The sequence below is a fragment of the Coffea eugenioides genome, chromosome 7, assembly GCF_003713205.1.
Source record: "Coffea eugenioides isolate CCC68of chromosome 7, Ceug_1.0, whole genome shotgun sequence".
NCBI lineage: Eukaryota > Viridiplantae > Streptophyta > Magnoliopsida > Gentianales > Rubiaceae > Coffea > Coffea eugenioides.
Window position 1 is genome coordinate 3,946,336 of NC_040041.1, and position 23,779 is coordinate 3,970,114.

Here is a 23,779-nt window from a genome sequence, read left to right on the forward strand (position 1 = left end):
GGAGAAAGGAGGGGATGGTGGTGGTGGGTTGTGATGATAAATGGAAGAAGAAAATCGTTAGATTTTATTTGTTTTTGATATATTGATGTAGTATTTTTGGAGTTACTTTTATTTGTGTATTACTGCAACGTTGTATATGAAAAACTTGTCTTTCAAAAAATGAGGAATCCAAACGGTGGTCTTTGATCCAAATTCACCAAGCAAACTACGAAATATGATGCAGAACAAAACTAATTAAGTCAGATTAATTGTAACCAACTTGTAATCGATGGATTTTGTATTTTCCATTGACGAATCAACCTTTGAATTCAAAACTGACAATGGGATTTGTGTGGTAAAGAAACAATCAAATCCCTTGTCAAGAAATAAAGAATCAAATCAAATTCGCATAAGCCCACCTCAAAGACCCACCACCCACAAAGCATGGAAAATTGATATCTCAATCCCAAACAGAGTGGGTTACTTGGTTTTTTGGCTGCATAAACATATTTTTATATTGTTATCGTGGAATCAAATAATTCTTTACAATAAATTTCAAGATCATTAAACAACCCATAAAAACAAAAGGCTAAAAATGCATAAACGAAGTACCAAATCTTGACCAAATCCAAAATGAAGACTTGAGCAAAAATATATGAGAGTGAATTGATGAAAGTAGTACCTTGACTTGTGAAAGAGACTTGTATATGCCCCAGTTGCGGCTCGCAAAGCAAGACCAACATAACTTTTTGTTATGGATTCTTTTTCGGTCGTCTGTGCCTTTATTTCCTGCTGGAGACCAATCAAATGAACTAAATTAAATATCAAGTTAATGTAATCGGAATCGAGAAAGTGATTGAATGAAGAATATAGTACTCCCTCCGTCCCACTTTGATAGTCCTATTTTTTTTTTCACACAGTTTAAGAAAAAGTAGTTAACTTTGTTGGAAAAGTAAATTTAGATTGCTATTTTCCTAAAATACCCTCACATTAAATAGAGTACAACTTTATGGGAACTTGAATTGATGGTAAAAAAAGAATCAACTCTTATTAAATGGGGTAGGTTTATAGTAACAACAACTTACATTGAATAAGGGTATTTTAGGAAAATTAAAATACAACTATATTTTTCAATTGAAAAGTGGACTACGATTTGAGACAGACGAAAAAGGAAAACATGACTATCAAAGTGGGATACACTGAGTGGAATTCATTTGGGTGTTGTTCCAAGAAAGTCTTCGACTTGAACACATTGAAGCATTTACTGCATTCCACCTTGAGTTTGGATGTTTCATCTTCTTGTGGGATTTCAAGGCAAATCCCACAAGGAGTTGGTCTTGCTACTCTTGCATGCAACCAACAATTCAACTATTTCGTTTTTTGGACGTTGTCTCCTGTTCCAACGATATGAATCAAATTAATAAAAATAAACCCAACTTTGTGCAGCAGAAATAATAGAATTATTGAACCAAGAATTGAGGTTACGTAGGTGCTCATTTTTGTGCTGTTCCAGAGAAGCAATGGTCTGGAAAACGTTGAAACATGTCCCGCATTTAATCTTGAATTTGCAATGCTTATCTAAATTGTGGTATCTTAAAGCTTCAGAGTTGCAAATTCCTTCGTCTTTTCTTGACAATTGAGATAGACGTATGATGATGCTGCAGTATCTTCCATGATTGGTTGGTTAATTGGTGGACGGGTCAAAGGGAGTGTATATACAACAAAAACTCTATAAATTAATAATCAATAAATTTATAATATCTATTAAATAATAAAATTTTTTTGTCCCGACTTGATCTAAAATTTTGATAAAAGAATAGGATAATAATTTTTGTGAAAACTTTATATAATCTTTTGGTCCCATTCATATCATAAATTAATAGTTAACTAAAATTACATATCATATTTTCCTAAAATATAATAAGTCTTTGGATACTCTCTACTATAATCACATAATATTTTATGCATTTGGCCAGTTATTTAGGAACATCTTTCTAATGGGAAGCGATAGTTTAACAATGAGATACTTCCTTATCATTTATATACATAATATTGTTAATCTGATTCACTGCAAGTATTTAATAAAATGGAGGTGGGCATCTGTCATTTACAATCCCTCAGTCTTTTTGACCTATTGATAATTGAAAAATGATATCAATTACGTACATTAATAAAATTGAATTATACTTGCAAATCAAGTAGATAGTTTTGAATTGGTTTATATTACATAATTCTTCATGACCTCTTGACAATAGAAAAATGATATCAATTATGTACATCAATAGAATTAAACTATACTTGTAAATGAAGTAGATATGGATTAATTTATATTCTAAAGATTTTTAGCCTTTTTTATTAAAAGAATAATTTATATTTTTGTAAAATAGCATAAAACTTTAGTTGAGTAAATGAGTGCTTCTTTGAATTGCAAGTATAGTCGATAAATTAACAAATTATTAATTTATTGATTAATTAATACCTTTTTAAATTAATAAAATTTATATGGTTCCAAAATTATTAATTTATAGAAGTTTTACTGTAGAGTAGTGCTCTTCTTACTTGTTAGTTGACTGTTTTGTTTTCTTGCATTATTTGTTATTCTACCCAACGCCAAAGTGCATTTGTTTCTGACAATTGCAACCACCTCTCTTGAGATTTGAAAAATAACACTTACCTTCATTTTGTGTTATGAAAAGACTATAATAATCTTGATCATTCTACAAATCTTAAGTAAGAAGTGGGTGTAAAGAAAAAAAAAACCACATTTTATTAATTTTTTTAATCCAAAAGCTCTAACCTCATCTCACCTAATACATTATGTTCAATTAAATAGACTTCTTGCTTAGTTTTATAAATAGCCGACTATTTATATACTTTGGGTCCACAATAAAATTCGAACAATATCACCTGAAAATCTAGGATATTTTAGCACTAAAAATTCGAACTTGCGCAATTAAGATTAGCCTGGTTCCACCTCCTCCTTCTTAATGGAATAAATATGAATTGTAACCTTAAAAGAAAAAAGATTCACAACCTGTTCCTATTCAATCTCCAATCTGCTATTGATAATTTTGCCACACGGTTTTCTCCGTCTAATTTCCAAATTTGTTGGACATATCCGAATCATTAAGGTATGCATCCAAATCACAGGAATGAATGTAGCAGAATCACCGAATCCTTGAAAGAAAAGAAGAAAATAGAGTACTACCTTTTTCATGGCTGGTGGTTTGTGTCCATAACTTTCAGTCTTCGATTTACACCATCAAAACAAGCTACCGGATCAAATTAGCAGATTCCTCAGAGTCCAAAGTAATTTTCAGTCACAAAACTGAATTAGCAGATTCTTATATATAGTGGACCAGCCAAAGAAAGGTCATTGCTTAATCATGGGAAGATTGAAAAGAAAAAAGGTTTTTCTATCCATTATATAGAGAACAAAACAAAAGCTACCAACACAATGCAACTTTCTACCAAAACTCTTTCATCAAGTAGTCCTTAGTTGATGATTTCATACTATAATAAGAAATTCAAAATAAAACTTCAATTTTTTTTTTCTGTCGAATTAAAGAACCATAAAATATTAGAGTTCCAAATATGTTGCTGTACATTAAGAGATGCAAAGGGACTTGTACTACTTGCAGAATCGAGCATTTACTTGATCAAGAAAGTTGCTTTTAAATAAAAGGTAATAATTGGATGTGGATTGGAAGAATATAAGATACCAATCGTGAGACCACTGACTGTTGTAAAGATTGTCATCCCCGGCGTGCATGGCCGATGGATAAATTTAGACAAAGCCCCAGTATCTTAAAGTTCTCATTCTACAACAATGATATTAACATCCTTTTAACCGGTCAATGTTTTGAAAGGGTAAAATGACATTCACGCAATCTTTTTTAGTTTTTGATTGTACGTCTATTCACTGTTCATTTGCACATCATTTTCACTGTCAGAGTGCATAAGGAGTTCAAAAGTCAAAACAGTGATTAAATATCATTAGGTTAATCTTATATACACTGTCTGTCAGTATCTACATATTATTAGATATATATAACATATATGTAACATTTGAATTTAAAATTAAAATTTTACTTACGTTGCCATTCATTCAATCGTGATAATGCATAACTGACAGTGTGTATAAAATTTATTCAATATCATTACCCTTTTAAAGAATATAATGTATATTATTGTTTCCATTTATATGTCGACAACCATATCGGCAAAATACATAGTACTATCACTTTTTCCTTTTTATTTAACTTTTCTTTCCTCTCTTTTTTGATTTTGATATTTGTAACTACATAAACCATACATCATACAAGTACAGCACCTCCTGTCCTACAAGCTGCTGAACAAGTGCTAAAAATAGCTTAGCCTCTGAGTAAAGGCTTGAGCAGCACCGATGGCCGAATCAACTCGCATCCCATCTCCCTCATCGTCCGGCGGAACTTCCGGTGAAAGAACGAAAAAGAGCCGGTGGCCCTTTGCTTGTCTCGTATCAGTTCTACCAGTTGTTGTAGGAGTTTTAGTCTACCAACTCGACTCCTTCGACCCTGCTCCTTACCCAGCCCACGAGTTGACTCAGAAGAAACCCCTCATAGTGCCTAAGAGCAACCCTCACATGCTTAAAGGAGCAGAGAATATTGGGGTCGGAAAACTGCTAGGGCCTGAAGACATAGCTTACGATCCGAAGTCCGGAGTTATCTACACTGGTTGTGAGGATGGATGGATAAAACGAGTCACGGTGAACGATTCAGCAGCCGACTCGGTCGTGGCGGACTGGATAAACACTGGCGGCCGGCCTCTTGGAGTTGTTTGTGGGCACCATGGAGAAGTCATCGTGGCTGATGCGGACAAGGTTAGTAACGTAGTATGGTAGGTGAAGTTGAGCTTTTCTCGCCGTTTCGGGTTCTTTTTGTTCCATTCTTTTCTTTTTGTTTTTGTCTTTCTCTTTCTCTTTCAGTGGAAGTTTACGTAAATAATTTTTAAGTCTGAGAATAGTGAAATTTAGGATGCTATTTAGTTTTTGATTGGTTAATCGTATGAATTACTAGTTAGCAAAATCTGAATTGTGATATTTGATCCGAAATTTATTGCTCCATAATTGCTTGATTGGTAATGTACGTCCTGTCACCTAATGCTAATGTCATTATTATTAGGACACTATATTTATTTAGTTATACGAGTAGTTGAAGTTAGGACAAAGGCATTTCCATATTCGTGTTTATTGCATGACGGTCCTCGTTTAGGGTTACGTCTTCTATAGTGATATATAGGACCCATCTTTTCAATCTTTTTTTTTTTTTTTTGGTTCAACACCCGTTCAACCTTAATTTAGAGTGGCTGCTTCTATACCTGTCCACGGTGCCAAAAGATTAGTGAAAATAAATAATTGTTTTTGGAATAAATGAAAAAGAAAAGAAAGAAATCATGACTAGTAGGTTGGCAATATCTAGGTGAGTCATCAATTCTGCGCTAGCTAAAATCCAAGTAATGGTTTCGAGGTAGCATTAAAAAAATGACTGCGTTTTTAATTACTAATAATAATGTTAACGTACCTACTCCATCTAAGAAATTGATTATGCTTGAACGCTTCAAACGGCCTCTTCCGATACCGAAGGGAAAACAAATTCATTATTCGAAAGGTCAGTCAAACGAGATCAGAGGCAAATTTAGAAGGCATATTGCGAAACAGTTAGTCCGGATAAGTACGAAATGTATACTCGAGCTAGAATAGAATAGTAGAGAATATGAGTAAATTTAGAACAGATTCTATCGTGTCTAGAGGGAAAAAAAAAATGAAATGTATAATCAAGCTTGTCGAAATTAAAAAATCTTTTTTAGATGCGTAATTGGAATTTTCTTTTCTTTCATTTTCTCAACGCTTCAAGAGAAATAGAAAATAAATTTAATCAAGAATTTTCTTTTGGGTTCGGTAATACTATAGTACTGCCTCTGTCCTATTTTCAGTGTTCTGATGGAAGGCCAGGGAGACTTTTCTCCCGGACCATATCCTCAAAAGCCAAAAGAGTAGCAGTACAATTTATTTAATACGTCATTTTTTAGACAATGCTAATCTTTACAAGCTGGACTAATTTACAACCAATATAATAAAAATCACACAACCCGTTTGAACGGAATAACAAGGCAACTTGTAAAATCCAAGTGCAAATTCTCCGAGTATAGTTTCATGCAACATCAATTCTTTTTTTTCATGCATAACCCGATCGAGCACAAAATTTTCCTAGTATAGTCTCATGTAACATTTGTTGATAGCATGTGATGATAAAACTGTGTCAGGGACTATTGAACGCGACGGCTGACGGAGTAATTCAGCTGCTAACGGATGAGGCCGAGGGTGTAAAGTTCAGACTAACGGACGGAGTAGATGTTGCAGAGGATGGCATTGTCTATTTTACGGATGCTTCGTACAAGTACAGCTACTGGGAGTTTGCTTGGGACTATTTTGAGGGCAGACCTTTTGGAAGATTATTGAGTTATGATCCTTCAACTAAGGAGACTAAAGTCCTCGTCCGGGATCTGTACTTTGCTAATGGGGTTGCTGTCTCTCCAGATCAGAAATTCGTCATTTTCTGTGAATCCCCCATGTGAGTACACTATTTCTTTTTTCTTCTTTTTTTTTTCCCCATATTTCTTTCTTGAAATTTGGGACCTCAAACAATGAACGTTGTAAAGCTGTCCCCTTACTATTGCACAACGTTCTTTACCAACATTTTTTTTTGGGGGGGGTGGCTATGAACTTTTTGCACATCTTGGAAAAAATTATGATCGTTCATTTATAGAAAAAAAAAAAAAAAAAAAAGAGGTGCATGAATATTGGCTTCAATGAGAAATCTTCAATAATTGACATCGATAATTGACATCGTGGATCGAGGAGTACTGACCTGATAGTGGGGATTAAAGCTGAACCATCTAAACAAGAGGTGTCTTTCCTCATTTAAAAAAAAAGAGAAAAAAAAAAAGAAAAAGAGTTAAGGTCCAGTTTTGGAATATTAAGAAATGCGATTAGGAGTTTCCCAGGCAAGACTTCAGATATAGGATAGCCTACATATGTTCTTACGGATGTGGTAATTTAGAACTATTATTGACTTCTGCAGTTCTTCTAAAGCTATTGAACTGCTATGTCAAAAATTCAGCTCTCTTATTGGCTTCTATTAGTTGATTTAAATGCATTCATCTGTAGGGCAAGGTGCAAGAAATATTATATCAATGGTGAAAGAAAAGGATCAGTGGACATATTTGTGGAAAATTTGCCTGGAATGCCTGACAATATTCGATATGATGGACAAGGGCATTACTGGATTGCATTACCCACGGTAATGAATTATACCAAAACCTAAAGAATCTCTTTCTTAATAAGCTCATGCTTATTGGTGATTATTTTTTCGTTTATTTTTATGTGCATTTTGCACCAACAGGAAATCACGTATGCATGGGATCTGGCACAGAGATATCCCTTCATCCGAAAGATCATGGCCATTATGGATCGGCACGTAGGGCGACCACATGTGGAGAAAAATGGAGGGGGTTTGGCAGTTGATTTGGATGGAAAACCTGCAGCCCATTACTATGAACGTGGTTTATCACTCATTACTGGGGTTAATAAGATTGGAGATCATATATACCTTGGTTCGATTGATAAACCCTACATCATCCGTCTCAACATCAAGCAATATCCTGCAGTCAGTGATACTGAATATATGAGAAGCCTCATCCTGGATTCTACTGATGAAACACTTTAGCTGCCTTACCCGTACGTGAATAAGGCTACCCCTTCACGAGAAGTTCCGTCATAGATCGGGTTGCGCCGTGAGACAAATATGTGGATCATTGACTCTAATAACCAGTCTCTAACATTTGTCTCACATTGGAGAATGGGGCAGGCACAATTGACCTAAGATACAATTGATGCAGTTGTTATATTCTTTTCATGATTTGGTATAATTTTATTGTATTTTATAATTTGATGTACACTTATAAAATTTTGTTGTATTTTATAATTTGGTGTAAACTCATATCACTTTTGTTACACATCATAAAATATAACAAATTTGTATGAATATACACCAAATTATGTAAAAAATATAATAATCATACCAATCGTACCTACCCTAAACCCCTTACGGTGTATTGTACGCCTTGTTTATAACATAAAAAACCCTCTTCACAAGTAAAACTGCAGGTGCACTATTATTTTGTTTTTAAGACTAGCTACAAAGAAGCTGTTGGAATGACTACTCTAGTGGAAGATATTCATCAATTAAATTAAGGGGTTCTTTCAAGTGTGCTGCTTTTGTCTAGTTAGTAGTGATAAGAATCATATAAGCTCTAAAATAAGCTCTTTTGCTCTAAACATCACACTAGATGAGGAAATCATAATTCTTCAGATCATGTACGCTAACTGTAAAGCCATCTCGAGTACTCTTTGCTCCTAATTGTACAGTTTTTGACATCAATATATTCACATATCGTTTCCGGAAAAGAAAAATACAAAGAAGCTGTTGGAGCTTTATTTTCAACGGAGTCAATGCTCAAAGTTACAATTGAGTTTGAAAAGCTAGGGCAATGTCCTTGAATAGTCACAGCTTGCTAGCCGAGAGAATGAAATTAATCCAACACTCTCAAACCGAATAAGATCACCATAGGTTACTAATTGTGTTAAAGTTTTGATTCACTTTCTCTCTGTAAATGTCTCCTGATGTTGTTACTATGAAGAGATTACAAAAGGATGCAAATTCCTTAATTTTTTTTCAATCTAGCAGGCCTGTTGCTTCATTTTTCCAAGCATACATACGTACGTAACATGTGTAAAGTTTTTCCGCATATTATAAAGACGTGAAAATAAGTTATCCAGTTCTCTCAGAAAAAGAATATTGAATTAAACCAATTTCACCCATTCTTTTATCAGGTACGTACTAAAGAGACAATTACTGGCTTTCAGTCTCCTGCTAATGAACAAAGTAATACACACCCTTAACTTTCAATATAGAAATTATATTCAGCTTCAACAAAACCTCGATTTGCTTTAGATACATAAATTGCTACATACCCACATGAATTGCCATTAACACTCGTTATCCTCAATTTCATTAAATGCTCCCAATAGGTAAGCCCAAATTTAAGAACTCGAAATATAACTCCACATTGGAGTTTAGGTGCCAAAACTTTCGATCCCATCCTTTTCCAAAGAATTCATTTACCCAATACCAAAAGCCTTCCGCGTGAAGAGTCCAAACCCACAAAAAATGAGCAGACAGGCCTAGCACTATGGGTGGCTGGCAAGGCGAAAAATGGGTGGCTGCGGCCCAGCACTATCCACACGACTATTCCTTACATCCGCTAATCTGAGCTGGGCATATTTTTTTCAAATAAGTTACATCATCCATCCTTTTTTTTTTTTTTTTTTTACACGATAGATTTCCTATTCTACTCATATTCCTATTCTATACCAAGGAGAGGGGGTGAATTTAAATGAACCAAAGGATAACTCAAAATAGACTAAACTACCATTGAACCAAACAGATACTTTCAGAAAATTCTGGAAATAATACAAGTCAAGATAGTTGATCAACTACTCTGAAGGTAGATGGTTTACATCATCCATCTAGAATGGCCATATCTTAACTAGCAATTCCAATTGGCAGTCTTACTGAATGCTAATCAACACTTTGTGGGTGATGTATTTCGGTGTGTGATATATATATATAAGCTACTATTGCCTAGCTAAATAGACTGAAAACAAGAATAACTGTTTTTAAAGCAATATTCATCAGACTTCTGCAAAAAACGGACGAACCATGTCCGAGTCTGCCGTATCATCATCAACTGAGACTTCCATTGATACGACTACGAGAAGAAAAAGCTTATGTTCATTTGCAAATTTGCTCGTGATATCATTGGTTTTGCCAGTTGTTCTAGCAGTCGTCGTCTACCAAGTCGACCCCTTCAATCCTGCTCCTTACCCGGCCCACGAATTAACTCAGAAAAAGCCCCTCGCGGTGCCTAAACGAAACGCTCAAGTGCTTAAAGGAGCTGAGAAGATTGGAGTTGGAGAATTGTTGGGACCAGAAGACATAGCTTATGACCCCAAGTCAGGTAAACTGTACACTGGTTGTGCTGATGGCTGGATCAAGCGAGTCACGGTGAGCGAGTCAGCTGCAGACTCGGTCGTCGAGAATTGGTTAAACACTGGCGGCCGGCCTCTTGGACTGGTCCTTGGACTTCATGGTGAACTTATCATAGCTGATGCTGATAAGGTTAGAAATATTCTAGTAAAATAATAATATTCAGGCTTCCTTTTTTTTTCGCCTTTAATAATTCTGAAGATATATGTGATCGTTGATTTTTTTTTTTTTTTATCATTAAATTTTGCTAGACTAATTATTCATATTTCATGCATGATTGTATCCACTTCTAACTGTTTGGATTAGATGTGGGTAAGGACCAAGACAAGTTCAGTTCAAACAAGTTCCATTACTTTAACTTTAGAAGCAAATTTTCTTTTCTATCTATAATAATAATAATTTGATTGGGCCACCATATTTGACTATGTTCCTCAATCATTGGCCAAATTAAACCATAACTTCGATTAAGCTATATGTGATTTTTTTTTTTTTTTAAGCAAACTACACGTAAATTTAAGTTTGTACGGTTTTCTCTTACGTCTTCTTGAAAAACGAAATATACACACAGTCATTTGTTTGAGAACAAACTACATATTGCTAACAGGGATTGTTGAACGCAACAGAAAATGGAGAAATTCAATTGCTGACGGATGAGGCTGATGGTACAAAGTTTAAACTAACGGATGGGGTAGATATTTCAGAGGATGGAACTATCTATTTTACAGATGCTTCGTCCAAGTACAGCATCTCTGAGGTTGCTAGGGATTCTCTTGAAGGTAGACCTTATGGTAGATTCTTGAGCTATAATCCATCAACTAAAGTGACTCAAGTGCTGGTGCGAGATCTGTATTTTGCTAATGGAGTAGCCGTTTCACCGGATCAAGATTTTGTTATATTTTGTGAAACACGAATGTAAGTACGTTATATTTTGTGAACAACATTTTTTTTTTCATTGTGAAGTATATATCCTTTTTGCAACAAAGTAAATTGAATTAGATATGTGTGTGTTCTTGCTTTAGCGGTGATTGGAGGAAATTTCTACATTTTTCATAGTTGTTTTAACTGAATGCAAATTATAGGAGAAGGTGTAAAAGATATTACTTAAAGGGTGAAAGAAAAGGATCAGTGGATACATTTGTTGACAATTTGCCTGGGAGGCCCGACAACATCCGGTACGATGGAGAAGGCCAATATTGGATTGCTTTAACCATGGTAAAAGCGTACGCAAGCACTATTTTAATTGCTTGTACTGATTGAGCTTTTACTTATTTTTCATATAGCTATTTAGCTGGTGCATTAGATCAAGAGTTAAATAGAACCTTTACTGTCTTCTTGGTGGACTAATTACAGGAAGCTACATATGCTTTGGAGCTTGTACAAAGGCACGCCTTCATCCGGAAGATCATGGCAATTGCCGGAAAGTATTTAGACCGACCACCACGACTATTGCAGAAAAATGGAGGGGCTTTCGCTGTTGATTTGGAAGGAAAACCTACGGCTCGATACTATGATCATGATCTAGCACTTGTTACAGGTGTTGTTAAAATCGAAAACTATATATACTTTGGTTTTATCATAAAACCCTACCTCATTCGTCTTAATATGGAGCAAAATCCAGCAGTCATTCCCTGAATGATGAGTGAGTTTCCAGCTGTAGGTTTTGCTATAGCCCGAAAAAGGTCGTATATCTCGGTCATATTTCGTTCGTTGTTAATGTACTCTGAGCTATGGCATTGGGGTTTAGGTTGTAAAGTTGTATCCTTTACTTAGAATTGATGAAATTAGTGCATTGATTTGAAACTAGTAGCTAGTTCCATTCCACAATTATGTCTCTAATCGAAAGCAAAAACAAATAAATCATTTTTAAACTATAGACAATAGCAACATTCCTGTCAAGTAAAATATGAATGCAAAAATAGCTTATCAACCTAAATATAATTATCAACCTAGCTTATCTCCCGAGGCGACGTTCCTCCAATGGTGCCTTGTCTTGTTAGGCACTATCGTCTGCCTCGCATGGTTCTTATTATGCCTTTGAGATTGGTCTCCGCCTTCTGCACCTCCGCCCTTAAGTTGTCAACTTGAGCTCTTAACGTTGTATTTTCGTTCGTTTCCCCATCATACGAGGCCTTTATGTCAGCAAGTTGCTTTGACAGGGACAAATTTTGCTCCCTCAATTCAGAAAATTGTGTTTCAAGCACAGTATATCCTTTTGCTTCTTTCTTGCTCTCGATCGCCTAGCTGCTGCTGTATTAGAATCCTTTCTTCTCTTAAGCTTGGCATCAATAGCAAGATCGTGATGATTTGTCTCTAGTTGTTCTTGACAATTTTCTTGCATGTTAGATGACAATCTAAGTGATTCCGCCCCAACATCCTGTACCTTCCAAAAATAAACATAAGTGGCGAGCAAAAAAAAAAAAAAAACCTTAGTTTCCACAAATTAAATATAACTGATGACAATAATAACTATAAACCATATACCTGTGAGTTGTTATTCTAGTCTACAGCTTCGAACTCTATAAATCTTACATTATTTTCACGAAGCGAAGCAACAAAGGCAGACTCTTTATCGAGTTGTCTTCTCAGAGATATGGGATCAAGTAGATTTGCAGGCAAGTGGGGAGAGAAAGGTGGTAAATTTGGTGGTGGTGGTGGCGGCGATGGAGAAAAGTTATTGTCATAATCAATTGCAGAGAAATTAATAAATGAATCGATTTCTTCATTCACACGTTGCAAATCCATATCATCCACTTCACCCGAACTGTGCAACACAGAAAATAATCCAAATTCATCTACGTCAAATGAATTTGGATTGAATATCAAATCAAAATTAGCATTACTTTGATTCGACATATAGATGGATGCACGAGAAAATTGAGAGAGTTGTTTTGGTTTGATGCGTAAATTTGGATTGTTCGATCAAGCTTATTATGTCCACCTAAATGCACATATCTAACAGTACAGTCGCTGTTAACTTCTACATAATTTAAATTGGCAAGTTTTTTTCATGCAAACTATAAATTGGAAAGTTATGAAGATTCTATTCTTTTTTCCTTATTGTTTAATAGATTTGAAACTTTATTTGTTTAGTTAAAAAAGAAACAAAAAGGAAGCGTATGATATGTTTTGTGGTAAGATTGTATGAGCATATCAAGATCTCAAAAGAAAAAAATAGAAACTTAACTTCTAATTGCAAAGAGAATTGATTCCTTTGACGATGATTGATCTTTTTACCATTTTTAAGTATATGCCTACCACATTATCTTTAGTTTCCTTTAAAAGTATGCTGTTTACTTGCAGGCAAGTCTTATGAAGAAGATGATACAAGGAATGATGTTTAGAATCAATTATGCAAAACATGATTGAGAGAGGATCACAATTTGTCACCGTCCAACATTAAATGCTCCGCTGGTGTATTGCGGGGTCTCTTTGGGGCAGAGACTAATGTATATGTGGCCCAAATCTATAGTTGAAGAAGAAAGAAAATGAGAGAATAAACAACCCCTTGACTACAAAACATAAGAATTGAACACACAAGTTTAGATCGCTCTAAGGTGCCTTGGGAGCCGACTTTTCTAGCTCCAGAGAGATTGTTAATGATTGCATACTTTCTCATTTGAAACAACAAAGTAAAATAAGAAAGAAATTTTTGCATGTTCTGCTATAAATGTTTCTCATGGAAGTTGTTTAATGTACACGATACTTGATTACAGACGATAAAGAACTTCATGGCACTAATCATTTGTGGTTATTCCTGCCAGGCTAAAACCACTGAGCATAACCTGTTATTTTAGCATATCTGGGCACTGTAGTATCATGTTCTGAAGAGAAAAAAGGATTATCAACTGAAGCCTGACATCAAGCCGAAGAATGAAGCATCATTTATGAGTTATGACGTGATGGGAAGAATGATATTCTGGGGTTAGACAATATCATGATTCATGAGGCAGCTCCCAAGAATGGAGCCGGCAGTCCAATTTCCGAAGTCTCGGATTAGAAGACAAACTTGCCTTCGGTCCTTTCTCCAAATTTCTTCCCCTGGATTCTTTCCACCATCTTTCCAATTCATCAGATTTCGAGCTCAATGTGACCGCAAGAGGTTGTACCAGTAACAGAAAATCAGTATTAAGAGGGGAAGCAAGAATCTGCGACACTTTCTGCTCCACGGATAAGTTGAATAACTGCTTAGCTTTTCATTTTAGAAAAGGCTTCCCAAGGCCTTCGCTTTCTCCCTGAGGATAAATTTCTGAACTTTGCCAGTGGATGTTTTTGGCAGGTCTTCAAAAATGACTGTTCTTGGTGCCATATAATGAGGCAATTTATCCCTGCAAAATTTGATTATCTCTTCAGGATCAACCTTAAAACCCTCCTTCAACTTCACAAACGCACAAGGGGTCTGACCCCAATGATTATCTGGTCTCGCCACAACGGCAGCTTCAAGAATTGCTGGATGACTAAACAGAACGGTTTCTACTTCAACACTGCTTATATTTTCACCGCCTGAAATTATGACGTCTTTCAGACGGTCTTTAACTTCAATGTAGCCATCTGGATGTTTTACAGCAAGATCACCACTCCTGAACCACCCACCTCCGAATGCTTCTTCTGTTGCCTTCAAATCTTTCAAGTATCCACTCATCACAGTGTTTCCTCTAAACATAATTTCACCAATTGTTTTCCCATCAGCAGGCACACTATCCATGGTGACACGATCCTTAACGTCAACTTCCTCTAAACCAAGATGCTGCACTCCTTGTCGTGCTTTCTGCTTTGCTCGTTCATCAGGAGGCAGAGAATCCCACTCTGGCCTCCACATGCAAGATGTTCCTGGACCATAAGTTTCTGTGAGTCCATATAGGTGTGATACTCTGAAGCCTAGCTCCTCAATCTTAAATAGGATCTGGGGAGGTGGCGGTGAACCACCAGTCATAATATCAACCTTGTGAGGAAGTAGCTTCCGATCACTTGGTGCCGAATTGACGATCATGTTTAAGACGGTTGGTGCCCCACCTATGTTTGTGACCTTATGGAGAACTATGTTGTCAAAGATGTCTTTTGGAGTAACACGTCTAAGGCAAACATTAGTTCCACCAAAGCCCGCCAATCCCCAAACCAGGCACCACGCATTACAGTGGAACATTGGTACTGTCCAAAGATAAACAGGCACTGAGGCCATGCCATGAATAAAAAATGTGGCAATGGCATTTAGGTAAGCACCTCTGTGGTTGTAAACAACCCCTTTGGGTCGCGAAGTCGTGCCAGAAGTATAGTTTACACTTATGGGATCCCATTCAGTTTTAGGCCACCTGATAGGAAATTGACAATTTCCGGTTGACAGTAGACTTTCATATTCATGACTGTTAGAGGTATCAATGGAGGGACATGAGTTGTCTGATTCAGGGATTACTACCAGAATTGGAGGCTCTGTTTGGGCACTTTGAAGAAGATCAAATGCCCCTTGAGCGACCTCAAGAAACTGGTAGTCCACAAAGATTACCTTGGCTTCTGAATGCCTCAACAAGACTGATATCATAGCTGAGTCATGGCGTGTATTGAGCGTGCACAAAACTCCTCCAGCCATTGGCACTGCAAAATGCAATTCCTGCATTGCTGGTATGTTTGGAGCCAGTGTAGCAACCTGTTCAGGAAGTAAAAATCCATGCCAACTTAGAAATATTCTGCACATTGCACAAGAGTCGTGGTAAAGCATATTGATGGCATTTGGCCGAGTATTATATATTCTCCCCAATTGAACTGGTAAGAAAATCAATCAGGCCCTCATTAGTCGTTTCAGTTCAAATCCCGCATCCAACAACTAATGATTGATATGTACAGCGTTTGAGCTTATTTACCCAGAAATGATTTCAGCAATGCAGTATTTATAGATAAGATGGGAACAGTACGAGTATATAGTAAATGTAAAGATGGTCCCTGCTAGAGTGCAAGCACTGATTCCTTCTATCAATAAAATTGAACAGTTTTGCTCATAAAAAAAAAAAAAAGGGAATTCTGCAATGCTTTGACTAACTCAACGGATTACAAGTACCATTCAACAAACACACCCAATGTTGCATTTGCGCATCTAGTCAATTTTAAACTTGTTCAGGTAGATGACGCTGCATTTACAGGAAACAATCAACAATATCAGATTCTCTCTGTTGAGGAGAACTGCAAGAACCAATTATTTTGTAGATTTTGCCAGTTTATCAAGGTATAATAGGGTACCAAACAATAAGTATAAATGACTATATCCACATCAACGGGAATCTAAGCCATTTATAAGAGCATTTTCTGAAAAAACTTACACATGACACTCGCACTAGATTAGCAGGTCTAATCCTAAGAATCCTCTCATTTCAATTCAAGTTTTTTTACCCCCGTATTTGCTCGGAACTTCAGATAATAAAGCAATTAGACAATAGATTGAAGCTACTGCAATTTAGCATTGATTCCAACGGCCATTAGAGCAAGAAATAACCAAATATTTGTAGGAGAAATAAAAACTTACAATATCCCCTCTAGAAATCCCCAGCTGGGCCAAAGCAGAAGCTAACTTCAGACATCTTGCACGAGTCTCTGCCCAAGTGTACCTGACAGAACCATATATGACCGATGTTCTATCTCCGAAAATCTTTGCTGATCGATTCAAAAAACTTATTGGTGTCAAAGGAACATAATTGGCAGAACATCTAACCAGACCCTCCATGGACTGCCATGATGACTCAATTTCAAGATTCTCTAAAGTCAATTGACTTAGCCCGCGAGTACTTCTTTTAACACAATAAGGCACAACTCTTTTCCGGCCGTGATAAAACCAGCCTGCCAATGATTTCTTGATGAATTGGTTCATGGCAGCGAAGTTTCAGAGAAGAGTGTGTAAGACAAAGGCCATCCTGTTGTTATATTGAAAGTAATCAGTTGTTCTACATAAGGAATTATACACGTGGACAGAATGCAGGAACATGTTTATCAAGAATGGGTTTGAACGCGACGTTTACGTGATAATTGGAGTAAAAAAAAGGAAGTCGCCGTCATTTCCAGCGTCTTGCTTGTTTGGCAGATAAGTTTTTTGTCAAGTTTATTTGCTACAATTTTTTTAAAAATTTTGGCTACAGAAACTTCAAAAAATTTCTCAAAATTTTTAAACTATACATTTTAAAATATTCAAAAAAAAAAAAAGCACAGTTCAAAAATTTTTTTTAAAACTCTTATAGTAAACTACAGTAAAATTTTAGATAAATATCCAAAAAATTTACTTGCCAAATGATGCCTGTAGTGTGTTTGGATTGTAAATTATTTGAGATATTTTTACTGTAGTACTTTTTGTGATGTGATGTATGTGAGAATGTGAGATAAAAAGGTAATTAAAAAGATAAAAAAGTGTATTGAAAATTGTAACGATGATATAAGCAAATAAATTTGGACAAATAATCTCATGTGCAAACACACTTTATATATATGTATTTTATTTTTTATCCCAGAGGAAGACTTTCTTGAAGATTTGGAATCACTAGGGATAGGGTCAAACATTTTATATAAGTTTAGAGCTGGCATCCAAGTATGCCACGAGAACATGACAGAAAGCATTTAGATAAGTGGAATTGGATAAGCACTTAGATAACTGGGGCTGGAATTGGAGTTGTGGTGAGAGACACTCAAGGACAAGTGGAAGCTTTAATGGCTGAAAGAGTTTCGGAGGCCCTGAATGCGGAGCATGTGGAATGCTTGGCTTTTCTTAAAGCTTTACAGTTTGCCAAAGATTTTGGTATTTCTCATCTCACTCTAGAAGGGGATGCCTTGGGTATTGTCCAGAGAATCAATAGTACAAGTCTTGACTTATCGGTGTTAGGTAACTTGATCAGAGGCATTAGAGATATGCTGAAGGATTTTTGTCACGTACGGGTTTCACATGTAACTATGTAAGAAGGAAGAATGCTTTATTGTCTCATTTGTCTCTATCACTTGAGGGAAGCCACGTCTGGTTTGTAAACTTCCCAAAGGAGATTATGTACGCTGCAAAGGCAGATTTACTTTAATGAAGCTCCGTTTTCATTATCAAAAAAAAAAAAGAAAGCATTTAGATAATTCCAGATCTGGCTTCGAGGAAAACTAGAAAAAAATACCATTACTAACAAGAAATAGTTACGCTTAGTTCAAATTCAAAGACTTCAGTACACATCGGTTGATCGTGGGATATTTACTCTGAATTTAAGATCCATAGGAGTACCTTTCTGTCATCAATTAATTGGATGGGTGTTTCTTATGGATCCCCTTAGATTGCTTTCAGACCGGTTTTGCTGATGCCTGCTGCGTGTCAAATCATTGTTTTGTGTGTGTGTTCTATTCAAAAAAAAGTAAAGAGTTTAGAATATTCGAACGTAATATCATCTCATTCCAAGCTATGATTGTACGGACAATCATAGCACCCCGAAGAACATATAACTTGAGCAACAAATTGATCGTAAAGGTAAAATGTCTGGGCCCATTACTTGTTCTCTTTTCCCTTTTCTTTTTGACTGATATTTCACATAAAATTGTTAGATTATCTAGTGCTACAACATGGTGAACAAAACTAGAATCTGGGTATCAACTCATTTACTATATTCATTTATGAGGTAGAATTTAACTAGAAGATGATATTAACAATATATTGGTATAATAAATTAGGGTTAAATGCAAAAAAAACCCCACAAACTATATATCGAGTTGCAGTTTATTCCCTAAACTATAATAATAGGCATTTTGCTCCCTTGAATGATATGTTTGGACAAATCTACCCCTTTTATTTTAAGCATTGTTATTTTTCTTTTTTCCCTATCATTTTCTTTTTAAATTCTTCCTTTTTTTCTTTAAACATTGTTTAAATAAGTAGACTAGATTAGTCAAAATTTGTTTATTTCTTAATTTCGTATGTCAATATTTTATAAAAAAAAAAAATCTGTGGAATACAAGATTTTTCTCCAAATGTTGAAGTCAATGTCATTTAAGAAATTGAACTTTTCAAATATATAATAACAAAATAGAGAAATTGATTAATCAATTATAAGTAGTATCAATAACAAAAAAAAAATGAACTGCTATTGTTGTTTATTCTTATTTTTTATTTCACTACAAATAACAATTGCTAACTTTTCTTTTTTATGTGATATATAATATGTTACTTTTATTATAAGTAGTTAAGTAACTGTGAACTCTTAATTAGTTTATAGGTACTTAAATTGTTGAATTACTAGATTAATACACTTTACAATATAAGTTACATATATTTTGTAATAACAAAGAGTTTATGACAAATTATTAAGAATGAATTTAACAAATAAACAGATTAAAAAAGCAGTTTAAAAAATATTAAAAATTTTTATGTAAGTCTTTTCACATGGGAGAGAGATGTTGGCTAGTTCCACGAGAGAAGGAGAACAAAAAGAAAATAAAAGGAAAAAAATGAAAAAAATAATAGAAATAAAATAAAGGATTTAAAATAGTAGGGGTAGTGTTGTCCAAACATATCATTCAAGAGGCCAAAATGTCTATTATTATTAGGGGGTAAACTGCAATTAGGTATATAGTTTGTGGGGGATTTTTGCATTTAATCCTTTATTTTAACCTAATGTACGGAGAGGAGAGTTTAATCGATAAGCACTGTCGGAGGATGTCCTGTCGGAGCAAACAGTGACAAATATACGGTGGGAAGTCAAGATCTCCCACCTCCACCTTGGGCTGTTGGCTGAACCTCTTGATCACGAGGACCTTAAAAATTGTAAGATGTTAGATTGGACGGCTAATTACTCAGAATATTGGTACAAAAAAAGATTTATCAGACATGTATGATTCTGACAGGGGCTGTGTCCCTAACTATTGCGGTCAAAAAAAAAATTTTTTTTAAAAAATTTGACTGGCTGCCGACCTGTGTTAGTGCTGCAAGGCTGCCAGCCCGGCAGTACCTACATTACTAGATATTAAAAAAAAAAAAAAAAAAAAGGCTGGCCTAGCTACGTAATGTAAGCCAAAAAAAGGCTGCCTGTCCGATGGTAAAATTTCTAAGCCAAAATGGGAAGATCTGCTTAGGGAAATGCTTTCAAGTTATATATCTCTTCACTTACTCTATAGTAATTAGAAAATAGAATTGATTTTATCGTTTTAATCACTATCACCATACAAAAACGTACTATCTACCGTTCATGCGAACTCACTTACTCACCTTACTACTATTATCACAATCATTTCCCAAAATGTGCCATTAATTATTTCTCAGTTATTTGTTCACCATAAAACTAGTTCCACCCTTGTTAGCCAATCTAGTTTAATTTTTTTTAAGATCATTTTTTTCCATAACTACAAACTGTGTCAATCTTGATTTTGGAGTTTTAAGTATTGAATCCTAATTAATTACTTCCATTTACTATTGATTTGATTTATGCTATAAATTGCTTTTTGTTCCACTTTACAAATACTAATTGAAACTTGTTCGAAGTTTGCTTAGTTTCAAATAATTTATACTTAATCCACAAACAACCACTACTACTGTCTATCTATTTCTTTGCTAAATATACATTTTGAGTCAAGTCAAATTCCCCCAAGAATGAAATAGAGATGGGAAAATGCCCTTGTACTTTTCAGCATAACATATTTAGTATCTGAATTCTGAACTATCAATTTTTAATCAATTTTATCTTCAAATGGGAAATTAATCAATTTAAACAAAAATTGGAGTTGGAAATAAAGGTATTTGAGTTGGAAAAGTGAACATATCCATTCAATTTTGCTGATTTTAAGTTGTGTAAACCTTTTTACTTAATTGGGCAAATTTTCATTCAAATTGATTAATTATCCGAGGATGAAATTATTCAAAAATTAATAATTCAGATGCTAAATGTGTTGCATCAAAAATTTTGAGGATGAAATGTATCCATGGTCCAAAATTTAGGGACCAAAACTTGCATTTTTCCAAATAGAGACATAAAATACGAGTAATTGTTCACCCAAAAAAAAAGAAAAAGAAAAAATAGTAGCAATGTTATTGTACTACATTTTTACCACCTCTCAGCTTAAGTTGGTAAAAAGAAACGGGCTGTTGGGCTGACAAATTTTTTGTTTAAAAAAAAAATTTTGACCGCTGCCGTGCTGACACAACTCGGCAGCGGCCGGTTTTTTTTTTTAAAACAAAAATTTCAGCAATAGTTTGGGACTTACCCCTTGTCAGAGCCATACATGTCCGATAAACCTTTTTCTGGTTAATTACTCACTGCCCGGCAGCAATAGTTGGGGACGTACTCCTTCTCAGAACCATATATGTCAGATAAATCTTTTTTTGGTCAATATTCCGAGTAATTAGTCAGATTGGACAGCAATCAAGAAAATTGCGCATGATGACCACGTGATGGGAGTTGACAGTCGACTTTTTCAGTTTCCAAAAAAAATGATCAGTTTTTCCCTTTGATTTGGCAATGAAAGGATTGCTATCATAATTCCAAATTACTCCTAGAGATTGAAAGAGAAGCCCAGCGGATGGTGGCCTGGAGATTCAAAGCTGATTTTATTTGGAATAATTTTTTGTAAATAAAAGTGTAGCACTTTGTGGTGTAATATATGTTGACAAAAATGATGATTGAAAAAACGGAAATATGATTAAAAAATATGTTATGATTTAATAAGAACATTTTTTCTTAAATATCCCAAGACTCAACTCGACTGGGATAACTCTGACAAGTTACCTGCAATAGTTTTGGATAGATAGAGCTTGCGATCCAACTCATGTTTTAGCTAAGCAAGCCAATTTAGTAGGAAATTCTACTTGAAATTTTCCTTCTCACTTTGTGTGTCTCGCCTTAATAGCAAACTCCTTCAATTAATGAAATCTTTGTATTTTTTATAAAAAAAACTCTGATATTCTAAATTTGACTCTCAAACCCTTCTCTTTTATCTTTTTTTAATAAGGTTAGTATCTCTCATTAACTTTTTATTTTACATATATATATATTTACATACATACATACATATATATCCCTCAAGTATAATAAAGAGAGAAGGGGAGTTACTGTAGCAGCCCCAGTAGTTGCCACATGGCTCTCCTTCTTCTTGACAAGTGACATACTCCTTTTAAGAAGGTGATTTAATTTCTTTTCTTTTTTCTTTTTTCATTATTTTTTTCATTATTTTCTCCTTCCATTTCCCTCAAGTATAATAAGAAGAGAAGGGGAGTTACTATAGTAGCCCCGATGGTTGCCACATGGCTCTCCTTCTTTCTGACAAGTGGCATACTTCTTTTAAGGAAGGTAATTTAATTTCTTTTCTTTTTTCTTTTTTCATTATTTTTTCCCTTATTTTCTCCTTCCATTTTGACCGAGACAAAAACCTACACAAAACTTAACGGACCGCCGCTTCATCCCTTCCCACCCTTTACCTCTTTACTCGTTCCCACGCTTTACACCTTTCTCTTTCAATGTTCTTTTTCTAAATGAGGCGAATTTACTGACATAGCTCATATTGTTAATTTTCTTTCTAAAATTTTGCCAATGTATTCCCATTTATACTTTTCACTGGAACATTATATGTTAAATGATACTTTTAGACTTTGAGTTGCGAGTTGAATGAGTTATTTTTTTCTAACGATATTGACACAGTTTGCCATGCTATTATTATAATTTCAAATAAGGACATGTGAAGGTGTATGTATTTGTTAGAATTAATTTTATAAAAAAAATTTCATGGTTTCTTTTTTCAGTTAATTTTTAACTTAGGACTGTCTTATTTTTGGGCTAATGTTTCAAATTAGCAATGGTAAATAGAAACACTATCATGTTGAATCTATATTTGCTATATATTTAATTCTTATATTGTTGCACTATTTTTCTAAATAAAAATGTAATTATATATATATATTTTAAACAATATTTTAGATGGACCCAAGCTCTGCCTTGCACGGCGTGGTTTTCCTAGTATATATATAAAAGTGTTTTTCCATATGACATTGCAATCACACTTGATGGTTCTTTTCTCGGTTTAATAGACGCTCGCAATGAAAGGAGGAGGATAGCACATGTTTTCCTAGTCGGCCGAAATTCCTATCAATAGCCGACCTAATGTCCCTGAATTGGGTTTTAGAGACCATTGTAGGTTCGGGGCCTTGGGACCGAGCGGGCCTAGGAGAGTACGGCCTCGACCTCCTGAAGCCTGGGAGAGTTACTCAAGCCAGATACATACATATATGCTCCATTGTAAATGAAATTTGGCACAAGAAAGCACCCAAAAAAAATTGCACACACATGGTTAACCCATTTATGTGCCCGTCGCTATCGTCTTTGTTAATAATCTCAGAATAACTATTGTCACCGAAGGCCCCTCCAAGGCAAAACTATTGTCACTGAAGGTCCTTTAAGGCAGTCGAGCTGATCTCACTAAGGATTAGTGCACCCGAGATCCATGTTCGAGCCTTGTCACAAAAATGGGGAATAACCCAACAATCCGAATAAGAGTTGGGGCCTGAAGTGGGGCCAGGTCCTTTTGTTTGTTAAAAAAAAAAAAAAAAACTATTGCCAGTGAAGCAGTAAGGAGTTAGAATCTAGACTCTAAAGGGCTATGATCTTTGATTCACTCTTATGAATAACTTAAACAAATGTTGGAGGAATTAGCTAGTACACAGTGCAAAGCAGTGG

At 35.1% G+C, this 23,779-nt stretch overlaps 3 protein-coding genes across 3 annotated transcripts; 2 read left to right on the top strand and 1 right to left on the bottom strand.

Annotated features, from left to right (window-relative positions):
• Positions 1-4,247: 4,247 nt before the first annotated feature.
• Positions 4,248-8,017, top strand: LOC113778093 (protein STRICTOSIDINE SYNTHASE-LIKE 7-like). The gene is made up of 4 exons (XM_027323365.1): positions 4,248-4,840; positions 6,283-6,590; positions 7,187-7,319; positions 7,422-8,017. Exons 1-4 carry the CDS (start codon positions 4,385-4,387, stop codon positions 7,743-7,745), a joined length of 1,221 nt encoding a protein of 406 aa, XP_027179166.1. The 5' UTR covers positions 4,248-4,384; the 3' UTR covers positions 7,746-8,017.
• A 1,730-nt stretch (positions 8,018-9,747) lies between these two features.
• Positions 9,748-11,906, top strand: LOC113778665 (protein STRICTOSIDINE SYNTHASE-LIKE 4-like). Its single transcript, XM_027324139.1, has 4 exons — positions 9,748-10,259; positions 10,732-11,039; positions 11,207-11,339; positions 11,478-11,906. The coding sequence occupies exons 1-4, from the start codon at positions 9,801-9,803 to the stop codon at positions 11,757-11,759; spliced, it is 1,182 nt and encodes a 393-aa protein (XP_027179940.1). The 5' UTR covers positions 9,748-9,800; the 3' UTR covers positions 11,760-11,906.
• A 1,851-nt stretch (positions 11,907-13,757) lies between these two features.
• Positions 13,758-17,031, bottom strand: LOC113778499 (probable acyl-activating enzyme 1, peroxisomal). Its single transcript, XM_027323930.1, has 2 exons — positions 16,636-17,031; positions 13,758-15,765 (listed from the first exon to the last, which is right to left on the bottom strand). The coding sequence occupies exons 1-2, from the start codon at positions 16,975-16,977 to the stop codon at positions 14,326-14,328; spliced, it is 1,782 nt and encodes a 593-aa protein (XP_027179731.1). The 5' UTR covers positions 16,978-17,031; the 3' UTR covers positions 13,758-14,325.
• Positions 17,032-23,779: the final 6,748 nt, after the last annotated feature.